Raw genomic sequence first — 12,007 nt, forward strand, 5'->3', positions numbered from 1 at the left:
CCGGGGTTCATGCCATTCTCCTGCCTCAGCCTCCCGAATAGCTGGGACTACAGGCGCCCGCCACCGCGCCCGGCTAATTTTTTTTTCTTTTTGTATTTTTAGTAGAGACAGGGTTTCACTGTGTTAGCCAGGATGGTCTCGATCTCCTGACCTCGTGATCTGCCCGCCTCGGCCTCCCAAAGTGCTGGGATTACAGGCGTGAGCCACCGCGCCCGGCCAGATAGCAGTTTTATTCCTAGGGATTTGTTATTAGGAAATAATTGTACATATGCACAAAGATACAGCTAGGAGAATATTCATTTCAGCACTGTTTATAATTGCAGACAATCTAAATTTGAAAAAACAGGGAATTTATTGGTTAAATTATTATAAATTCTTACAACAAGGTCTTATATATCCACCAAAAATTACGTTTTAGGAAAATATGTCACAACATGGAAAAATGTTCTTAATATATTAAGTTTCAAAAAGTAGGCTATAAAAAAAGATTCTATTTTAGTTTCAAGACATGTTTATTTTCAAGACATCATTGAAAATACATCATTTTCAAGCTATTTATGTGTTTATGATTTTCTCTTTTTCTATAAATATAAATATAAATTTGGAAGAGAAGATTAAAATGATATTTACTGGCTGGGCACGGTGTCACGCCTGTAATCCCAGCACTTTGGGAGGCTGAGGTGGGTGGATCATGAGGTCAAGAGATCGAGACCATCCTGACCATGGTGAAACCCCGTCTCTACTAAAAATACAAAAATTAGCTGGGTGTGGTGGCACGCACATGTAGTCCCAGCTACTCAGGAGGCTGAGGCAGGAGAATCACTTGAACCCAAGAGGCGGAGGTTGCAGTGAGCCCAGATCACACCACTGCACTCCAGCCTGGTGACACAAGAAGACTCCATCTCAAAAAAAAAAAGGCAAGACACAGTGGCTCACGCCTGTAATCCCAGCACTTTGGGAGACTGAGACAAGTGGATCACCTGAGGTCGGGAGTTCGAGACCAGCCTGGCCAACATGGAGAAACCACTTCTACACTAAAAATACAAAATTAGCCAGGCGTGGTGGCACATGCCTGTAATCCCAGCTACTTGGGATGCTGAGGCAAGAGAATTGCTTGAACCCAGGAGGCGGAGGTTGCAGTGAGCCGAGATTGCACCGTTGCACTCCAGCCTGGGCAACAAGAGCGAAACTCCATCTCAAAAAAAAGGCCGGGCGCAGCGGCTCACACCTGTAATCCCAGCATTTTGGGAGGCCAAGGTGGGTGGATCACAAGGTCAGGAGATCGAGACCATCCTGGCTAACACGGTGAAACCCCGTCTCTACTAAAAATACAAAAAATTAGCTGGGTGTGGCGGCAGGCACCTGTAGTCCCAGCTACTTGGGAGGCTGAGGCAGGTGAATGGCGTGAACCTGGGAGGCGGAGCTTTTAGTGAGCCCAGATCGCTTCACTGCACTCCAGCCTGGGCAACAGAGGGAGACTCCGTCTCAAAAAATAAATAAATAAAATTATATTTACTGGTCCAGTCACAGTGGCTCACGCCTGTAATCCCAGCACTTTGGGAGGCCGAGGCAGGTGGATCGCTTGAGGTCAGGAGTTCAAGACCAGCCTTGCCAACATGGTGAAACCACATGTCTACTAAAAATACAAAAATTAGCTGGGTGTGGTGGCGCACACTTGTAATCCCAGCTACTTGGGATTACTGAGAAAGGAGAATTGCTTGAACCTGGGAGGCAGAGGTTGCAGTGAGCTGAGATCATACCACTGCACTCTGGCCTGGGAGACAGAGTGAGACTCGGTCTCAAAAAAAAAAAAAAAAAAAAAAAAAAAAAAAACAAGAAATGTGTTGGGATTGGGATACTCAGATCTCTGGTCCAGTGTCATCAGCTGGGTCACTGCACCTGATCATCAGTACAGACCCAAAATATCAATATAGTTTTCTCCCACATGGCTGCAATGTGGTATAGTCACCCAGAGCCACTGCACCTATATTCACACTTCTTGGTGGGGAAAAAAAAAAAAAAAAGCATGTGCTTGTTCTGCTTTCAGAAGGAAACAAAATAAGAAAGAAAGGGAAGAAACAGGAAAGCTATTCAAGCAAGACTGAGCAAGACTGGTTTTGTGCTTCTGTGCCAAGAGATACTTTCTATGAGAATATATATATTATATGTCTATTTTTACAAATACTTGTTGTTTAGGTGAAAAGCCCAGAAGGAAAATTTCAGAAGACCAGTACTGGAGCTGTCAGAATGCAACCAAAATCAGCTGAGTTGAAGTTTGTCACCAAGAACGATGGATATGTACATATTCACCCTTCATCAGTGAACTATCAGGTCAGAATGGTGGAGTATACTTAATGTTTACAGGTTGTCCTGGGGTAGGATACACAATTCCTTAAATTCAGCCACACCATGTTCTATCACTTGCTGTCCCCAGCAGTACCACTGACTTAGGGAAGATTGAATAAGAATAAACAGACTGGAAATTGGACTATTTCTGGAAAGACTATTTCCATTTGAAGAAAATTCTACTGAATACCAAAAAGTACTCAAGCCTGCTTTCAGATATAAAATTGTTTCTTTGCAATGGTAATTGAAGTCATGAGCTAATTACATCACTGAATCTGTGCCTTAAAAGGAAATGAATGACCTATTCTTGCATACCACTTCCTCAGCTCTCAGCCAGCCGCTGTGAGGCTTCTGCCCCCACCACTTCACTAAACCCATCAGAAGTAACAAATAACTTCTTAGTTGTTAAAGCCAGTGTCATCCTTTGGTCCTCATCATGCCACCTCTCACATGGTATTTGACATTGCTAATCTCTCTTCCTCTTGAAATTCTCCTTGATGTTATTTTTGCTTCTGAAATATCACTTTCTTCTCTCTCTCTGTTCATCCCCTCTATCTCCTTTATTAGCTTCTCTTCCTTTGCTCTGAAACAGTGGTTCTATCCTTTGTCCTTATTCTGTCATCATCATGCACTCTTCCTGAACCACCAAAGGCACAACAGCACTTACACATCCCAACTGCCACTTACACACAGACACAGACCCCAAATCTGTCTCTCCAGACCTGCAGTTTTTTTCTGAGCTCTCCTGCTGGAAAACATCAGCTAGAAGTCTTTTAGTCATCTCAAACATAAAAGCTGAAAAATCAAACTCATGATCCCCAATTCACTTTTCTCTTTCTGTGCTGTCTTGGTGGAATGATACCATCAAAATCAGAACGCTGAAGTCACATAGACTCCCACTTCTTTTCTTATGCCAACTCAGTTGGTCACCAGGTCCCAAGAATCCCTCCTTTTTGACATCTCTAAGATTTGCCTTTTATCCCTACTGCCACTTCCTTAGCTCAAATCCCAAACATCATTTGCCTGAAATTCTATAATAATCTTACATCTGGTGCTTTCTCTCTCCAACCTTCTACTACTCTACTGCTGCCAGAATTACCTTTACAAAACATCAATTTGACTATGTCGATTCCCTGCTTAAATCTTCATATCCAGAGTGTACCACACACTCTCACATGACTCTTTACGTGGCCCTTCCTATACCTTGTCACCAAATTTGAAACATTCAGGCTGCTCTATCCTCTGGAACTACTGCGGACCATGTTCACAAAGCCTGGAAAGGATTTCCTTAAGCTTAGAGGACTTTGAGGGTCAGGAGGTCATCTGCCCTTTCAGCCTGTTAGGAACCAGACACCTGAGTTAGCTCCACACCCCCTCCTTTTTTTAATATACTTTTTTATTGTTGTTTTGCATGTTTCTCAAGAACTACTACTCTTTTAAGAATCCAAATTGTTCATGCATCCATGTAATATCTACTAGCGCCTACTCTGTGCCAGGCACTGTTGTAGGCTGTTGAGGACAGTGGAAGAACCTAGATGGACACAGTCTCTGCCCTCAAGGAGCTTATGTTCTAGTGAGGGAGACAGGCAATACATAAGTAAACAGAATCTCAGGTAATGCTATAAAGCAAAATAGAGCAGGATAGAGAGCCAGAGAGTGACAGGAGAGGGGCCCTGCACGTGGGGTGGTCAGGGAAGAACTCCGGGATGAGAAAACAACTGAGCAAATCCTAAATGAAGAGCAAGTCATGCAGATGTAGAGAAAGGGGAAACATTCCAGCAGAGGACATAAGTGCAAACACCACAAGGTGGGAGTGTATTTGGTGTGTTCCAGGAAATGCACGAAAAGGCCAGTGGAGAGGGATGATCAAGGGTGAGAGTGGTGGGAGATGCACGGGGATGAGTAGGCAGGGGCAAGGTAGGGCGGGGTGGTACCCCGCCCCACCATTAGTCCTTCAAATGGCAAGGACTTGAGATTTTTATCCTTGGACACCATTGGAGGGTTTTGAGCCATAATTGGACTTAATGTTTTTGTTTTTATTTTTATTTTTATTTTATTTACTTATTGAGACAGAGTCTCTCTCTGTCACCAGGCTAGAGTGCAGTGGCACAATCTCAGCTCAATGCAACCTCCACTTCCCAGATTCAAGCGATTCTCATGCCTCAGCCCCCTGAGTAGCTGGGATTACAGGCATGCGTCACCACTCCCAGCTAATTTTTGCAGTTTTGTAGAGATGGGGTCTCACCATGTTAGCCAGGCCAGTTTCAAACTCCTGGCCTCAGGTGATCCACCTGCCTCAGTCTCCCAAAGTGCTGGGATTACAGGCGTGAGCCACCACGCCCTGCCAGACTTATGTTTTTAAAAGATCACCTTGATTTCTGGGTAGAAAAGTCACTATAAAAAATGCCTAACTAGAAGTGGGGAGAGCACTCAAGAAGACATCACAGTGGTTTCTGTGAGATGACAGTGGTTTGTACTAAGTTGGTAGCTGGGTGCCTGTAATCCCAGCCCTTTGAAAGGCCAAGGCGGGCAGATGACTTGAGTTCAGGAGTTTGAGACCAGCTGGCCAACATGGTGAAACCCTATCTCTACTAAAAATACAAAAATTAGCCAGGTGTGATGGTGCAAGCCTGTAGTCCCAGCTACTTGGGAGGCTGAGGCAGGGGAATCACTTGAACCTAGGAGGTAGAGGTTGCAGTGAGCCAAGATCAGGCCACTGCACTCCAGCCTGGGCGACAGAGCAAGACTGCATCTCAAAAGAAAAAAAGGCTGGGTGCGGTGGCTCACACCTGTAATCCCAGGACTTTGGGAGGCCGAGGCAGGCAGATCACCTGAGTTCAGGAGTTCAAGACCAGCCTGGCCAGCATGATGAAATCCCTGTCTCTATTAAAAACACAAAAATTAGCCAGGCATGGTGGCAGGCGCCTATAATCCCAACTACTTGGGAGGCTGAGGCAGGAGAATCACTTGAACCTGGGGGGCAGAGGTTGCAGTGAGCTGAGATCATACCATAGCACTCCAGCCTGGACAAAAAGAGCAAAACTCCGTCTTAAAAAAAAAAAAAATTTTGTATCTGCAGAAGTGGTGATAATATGTCAAGCCATTTTGTATTTTGAAAAGAGAGCTGACTGGACTTAGTGACAATGTAGATGGTGTGAGGGGAAAAAGAATAGTCAATGATGACTCCTAAATTGGGGGCCTGAGCAGCTGGGTGAATGGGAGCATCATTTCCTGAGATAGGGAACACTGCAAGGAAGAAGAATCAAGAATTCCATCTGGGCCAGGCACAGTGGCTCACACCTGTAATCCCAGCAATTTGGGAGGCCAAGGCAGAAGGATTGCTGGAGCCCAGGAGTTCGAGACCAGCCTGGGCAACATGGTGAGACCCTATCTCTACAAAAAAATTTAAAAAATAAAAGTTTTTTTTTTTTAACACAAGTGTGAGATACTTATTAAATGTCCAAGAGGAGATGGCAAGTCAATAGTTACGCATGCAAATCTGGAGCTCAGGAAAGTCACAGGCTATAGATAAATTTGGGGAGTCATTAATAGACAGGCAGTATTTAAATCCATGGAACTGGTGGTGTGTTCCCTTTCTGTTGCCAGTGACATCACTGTCATCATCGGAGGCTTTTTGTTACAGGTGAGACATTTTGACAGCCCCTACCTGTTGTACCACGAGAAGATAAAAACTAGTCGAGTATTCATCCGAGACTGCAGCATGGTGTCTGTGTACCCACTGGTCTTGTTTGGAGGAGGCCAAGTGAATGTGCAGCTTCAAAGAGGAGAGTTCGTTGTCTCTCTGGATGATGGTTGGATCCGTTTTGTAGCTGCTTCCCATCAGGTAAAGGGTGAATTGGTCTGTTCTATGAGGCTCAGGCCATGAGGGGCTTTGACAATAAGAAGTTATGAAGTCAAGGGCATTCCTCTAGGGACCAAGGTAACAGAGCTAATTAAAAATGAATGACGGTGGCCGAGCCCAGTGGCTCACACCTATAATCCCAGCACTTTGAGGGCCAAGGCAGGCAGATCATTTGGGGCCAGGAGTTCGAGACCAGCCCGGCCAACATGATCAAACCCTGTCTCTACTAAAAATACAAAAATTAGCTGGGCATGTTGGTGGGTGCCTGTAATCCCAGCTACTCAGGACGCTGAGACACGAGAATCGCTTGAACCCAGGGGGCAGAGGCTGCAGTGAGCCGAGATCGTGCCATTGCACTCCAGCCTCAGCAACAGAGCAAGACTCTGTCTCAAAAAAAAAAAAAAATGAATGATGGTCTACAATGGGACACTAAGAATGAGTGAGGCTGAAGTGAAGCCAGGAGTGGAGCCCTAGTAAGAGTTCCAGAAAGCACACTGTGAGGGGAAGTCTGGTATGGGCTGGGGTTGGTATAAAAGGCTAGGACAGAAGCTATAAAGTGAGGGTGCTGGACCTTCCTTATTGTTATGTAAATAATAGATGTTCACCAAAGAAAAGTCAGAAAATACAGATAAGCAAAAATAAATAAATAAAAAACACCCTGATTCCACCACTACCATTTTGAGAAAAAGATAATGGGTCTGAATTCTTCATTTATTCTTAGGTCTGAATTATTCACTATATGGAGTCTCTGTGAAAAACATTTCATGGAGAGTACATATTTAAGAAACAGAACTTCAGCCGGGTGCGGTGGCTTATGCCTGTAATCCCAGCACTTTGGGAGGCCGAGGTGGGCGGATCACCTGAGGTCAGGAGTTCAAGATCAGCCTGGCCAACATGGTGAAACCCCATCTCTACTAAAAATACAAAAAAATTAACCAGGTATGGTAGCGGGCACCTGTAATCCCAGCTATTCAGGATGCTGAGGCAGGAGAATCTCTTGAGCCCAGGAAACGGAGGTTGCAGTGAGCTGAGATCACGCCATTACACACCAGCCTGAGCAACAAGAGGGAAATTCCATCTCAAAAAAATGAATACATAAAAATACAGAAAAAAATTAGCTGTGCGTGGTGGCGGGCGCCTGTAATCCCAGCTACTCAGGAGGCTGAGACAGGAGAATCACTTGAACCCAGGAGGCAGAGGTTGCAGTGAGCCGAGATTGCACCACTGCACTTCAGCCTGGGTGACAGAATGAGACTCCGTCTCAAATAAATAAACAAATAGATAGATAGATAAAACTTCAGGCGGACACCTGTAATCCCAGCTGCCAGAGGCTAAGGTGGGAGGATTGCTCAAGCCCAAGAGGTCGAGGCTTCAGTGAGCCATGATTGCACCACTACACTCCAGCCTGGTGACAGAGTGAGACTCTGTCCCAAAAAAAGAAATAAATAAAACTTCATTTTAATATCTTCATCTGTTAGAATTCTTATGTTACAAGAAGCAGATATGCCAACTCAAACATAAAAAGAAATTGATTGGCATATTTAGCTTTAAAGTCTAGAGCAGCAATGTCCAACAGAAATATAACGTGACCCACATATGTAATTTTAATTGTTCTAGTAGCCACATTTTTAAAAGTAAAAAGAAATAGATGAAATTAATATATTTTACTTAACCTAATACATCCAAAATGTTTTAATTTTAACATGTAATCAATATAAAAATTATTGAGATCGTTTACATTACCTTTTCATATTAAGTCTTCAAAATCGGGTATATACTTTATATTCACAGCACATCTCAGTTTGGGCTGGCCACATTTCACGTAGACATTAGATAAGCCACTTGTGACTAGTGGCTACCTTACTGGATAGTCCAGGTCAAGAAGGCCAGGCAAGGTTGGTTTGATTTAGCAGTTCAGTGGTGACAAAAACGTGGTTAACCTAGTGGTATCGAAAGGGCTGCAATAGCTCCTGGCATCACATGTATGCAGCATACGGTCCAGAAGAGCCAGAAACTTTCTTGCCTACAAGCTCAATCAAAGCTCCCCTCCTAAACCAATCCCTGTGACCAAAGGGATGTCCTGAACTTGAAGACCTGGAGTACCTGAGCCATTCACCCTGGCAAGGCTCACAGTGTGAACCTGAGTTAGAGCAGGGTCCAAACTGCATGGTTCCCATACAGTGGGGAAGGGGCAAAACAGATGTTCAGAAGATGTCTACAGTGCCACAACATCAGCATAAGCAAAATGCCATAAAAGCATACAGTATATCCCAAAGCTACAGAGATTTTTGATTCATCTAATATCTTCCACTTTTTTTTTTTTTTTTTTTTTGAGATGGAGTCTTGCTCTGATGCCCAGGCTGGAGTGCAGTGGTGCGATCTCGGTTCACTGCAACCTCCACCTCCCATGTTCAAGTGATTCTCCTGCCTCAGCCTCCCGAGTAGCTGGGATTACAGGCATATGCCACCACCCGGCTAATTTTGTATTTTTAGTAGAGACAGGGTTTCTCCATGTTGGTCAGCCTGGTCTTGAACTCCTGACCTCAGGTGATCTGCCCTCCTCGGCCTCCCAAAGTGCTGGGATTACAGGCATGAGCCACTGCGCCGGCTAATTTTTGTATTTTTTTTTTTTTTTTGAGACGGAGTCTTGCTCTGTCGCCCAGGCTGGAGTGCAGTGGTGCGATCTTGGCTCACTGCAAGCTCCATCTCCCGGGTTCACGCCATTCTCCTGCCTCAGCCTCTCCGAGTAGCTGGGACTACAGGCACCTGCCACCATGCCCAGCTAATTTTTCGTATTTTTAGTAGAGACGGGGTTTCACTGTGGTCTCGATCTCCTGACCTCGTGATCCGCCCGCGTCGGCCTCCCAAAGTGCTGGGATTACAAGCGTGAGCCACCGCGCCCGGCTAATTTTTGTATTTTTATTAGAGATGGAGTTTCACCATATTGGACAGGCTGATCTCAAGATCTCAAACTCCTGACCTTGTGATCTGCCCACCTCGGCCTCCCAAAGTGCTGGAATTACAAGGCATGAGACACTGAGCCCGGCCCACCCTTTTTTTTTTTTTTTTTTTTTTTTGAGATAGAGTTTTGCTCTTGTTGCCGAGGCTGGAGTGCAATGGCGCGATCTCGGCTCACCACAACCTCTGCCTCCCGGGTTCAAGCAATTCTTCTGCCTCAGCCTCCCGAGTAGCTGGGATTACAGGCATGTGCCACCATGCCTGGCTAATTTTGTATTTTTAGTAGAGATGGGGTTTTTCCACATTGGTCAAGCTGGTCTCGAACTTCCACCTCAGATGATCCACCTGCCTCAGTCTCCCAAAGTGCTGGAATTACAAGTGTGAGCCACCCAGCCCAGCCTATCTACCATTTTTTTTTTTTTTTTGAGACAACAAGGTATGCAGTGGAGTGATCAGTGATCAGTAAATTTTCTTTTCCTTTTTTTTGAAACGGAGTTTCGCTCTTGTTGCCTAGGCTAGAGTGCAATGGCTCGATCTTGGCTCACCGCGACCTCCACCTCCCAGGTTCAAGCGATTCTTCTGCCTCAGCCTCCCAAGTAGCTGGGATTATAGGCATGCACCACCATGCCCAGCTAATTTTGTACTTTTAGTACTAAGAGACAGGGTTTCTCCACGTTGATCAGGCTGGTCTCGAACTCCTGACCTCAGGTGATCTGCCCATCTCAGCCTCCCAAAGTGCTGGGATTACAGGCGTGAGCCACCGTGCCCAGCCCTATCTACCACTTTTAATTCCCCATTTTCCTGCTTCTCCTCGTGGAATAAATCATAAAAATTGACCAAACTTTAATATGGAGAACACTATATAAAAGCCATACTTCCAGACTGAATCTTTTCTTTTTGGGGGAGCGGGGGGGACAGAGTCTCGCTATGTCACCCAGGCTGGAGTGCAATGGTGCAATCTCAGCTCCCTGCAACCTCTGCCTCCTGGGTTCAAGCAATTCTCCTGCCTCAGCCTCCTGAGTAGCTGGGATTACAGGCGCATGCCACCACGACTGGCTAATTTTTGTATTTCTAGTAGAGGCAGGATTTCACCACGTTGGCCAGCCTGGTCTTGAACTCCTGATCTCATGATCCGCCTGCCTCAGCCTCCCAAAGTGCTAGGATTACAGGCATGAGCCACTGCGCCTGGCCCGAATCTTTTCTTTAGATGAGATGTGATAGAGGCACTTTTTTACAATGGACCTCATTTAGTCTACTACAAAACGAAACTGTGTTTAGGTTTTTTGCTCCTAATGGAGTTAAAATTAGTACCAGAAATCTAAATAATGGTAATCATAACTGGGGTATTTCCCTCCAATAACTTATCCTGCCTGTTCCTCCAAGCACTGCTCATATTGTAGCTTTCATTTTAGGTGGCTGAATTGGTAAAGGAGCTTCGTTGCGAACTTGATCAGCTTCTCCAGGATAAAATTAAAAACCCAAGCATTGATCTGTGTACGTGTCCTCGAGGATCCCGGATCATCAGCACAATTGTGAAACTTGTCACCACACAATAAAGAGCAGTCTTAGAGAGTGCTTGCTACTCACCTGCTTCTAGCTCACCTGGGAAATAACAGCAGAACCTCTACCTCGAACTAAAGACCTGTTGGGGCTGGCCCTGGTGGAGGAGCCCAGGGCATGCAGCCCAAGGCAGCTGAGGCAGTGCATATACCCTTAGGGCCATTTCTAACGAAGCCTTGGCCACTCCCAGCACAATTTGGAGTGTCAAGGGTGAGCGCCTAAAACCCAGCTTGCCTGTCTTTGTCTCCGTGACTGTTCTGGAGTGAATTAAGTTCACCTGATAACTCAAAAGTGAATGTATAATACAATTCCATTTTAATCTGTGTATTCTTTTTCTCCTACTTTTTACTGGGGTGAGACAGGGGCATGAGGAGAAATACGCCTTTTTTTTCTTTTCTTTTCCTGTCGCCAAGGCTCGACTGAGAGAAGTCAGAACAGAGAAAGGGAAAAAAAAAACAAAATTATGTGAACAAGCAAAATTAAAATTTCATTTTAGGCTATTGGCTACTGAGTAAACTTGACTTGTGAGGGATTTTTATTTTTACTCATTAAAAGTCAACTTAAAAAAATTGAATGAGTTCTCTTTTGGTATTAAAATGCAAGCTGGTCTTATCGATAACACTCCTATTCTTACAGAACAATCTGGATGTCTTCATAGTTCTACATTTAGGAATCTTTACCCTGTCTTATGAACTCACCCAGACACAATGGCCATGTTTCTTATCACCGAAGGAGAATTTTAATAGTATTCCTGGGGCAGAGTTGGCATGGATGAGGTCAAAAAGGTTACCATCGGATTTACAGCCACCACAATGCTTTCCGTGAAATTGCTTATTTTCAACCACCTCTTAGGTTAATGGGGCGCTAGCATTTTGGAAACACATCAGGGGATTTACATTTTCCCTGGACATCTATCAGTATGGCCAGGAAGGATCCCAAATTGCTGAGTAGAAAAAATATTTGTATGTTTGTTTAGACCTCAGGGCCGGACGTGGTGGCTCATGCCTGTAATCCCAGCACTTTAGGAGGCCGAGGCGGGCCAATCACATGAGTTCAGAAGTTCAAGACCAGCTTGGGCAACTTGGTGAAACCCCATCTCAATTAAAAATACAAAAATTAGCCGGGTATGGTAACAGGCGCCTATAGTTCCAGCTACTCGGGAGACTGAGGCGGGAGAATCACTTGAACCTGGGAGGTGGGGGTTGGAGTGAGCCGAGATTGCACCATTGCACTCCAGCCTGGGTGACAGAGTGAGACACTGTCTCAAAAAAAAAAAAAAAA

At 45.0% G+C, this 12,007-nt stretch overlaps 1 protein-coding gene across 2 annotated transcripts in view; it reads left to right on the plus strand.

Moving 5' to 3' along the window:
• DHX57 (DExH-box helicase 57) overlaps positions 1 to 11,295 on the plus strand; it is an 80,862-nt gene extending 69,567 nt beyond the window's left edge. For both annotated transcript variants that reach the window (XM_003262760.4, XM_030800082.1), the window contains 3 exons: positions 2,197 to 2,331; positions 5,990 to 6,190; positions 10,579 to 11,295. In XM_003262760.4, coding sequence (XP_003262808.1) covers positions 2,197 to 2,331; positions 5,990 to 6,190; positions 10,579 to 10,722 — 480 coding nt within the window. In that variant the 3' untranslated portion in view covers positions 10,723 to 11,295. The remainder of the gene's footprint in view (positions 1 to 2,196; positions 2,332 to 5,989; positions 6,191 to 10,578) is intronic.
• The last annotated feature ends 712 nt before the right edge of the window (positions 11,296 to 12,007 follow it).

Source organism: Nomascus leucogenys, chromosome 19, assembly GCF_006542625.1.
Source record: "Nomascus leucogenys isolate Asia chromosome 19, Asia_NLE_v1, whole genome shotgun sequence".
Lineage (NCBI taxonomy): Eukaryota > Metazoa > Chordata > Mammalia > Primates > Hylobatidae > Nomascus > Nomascus leucogenys.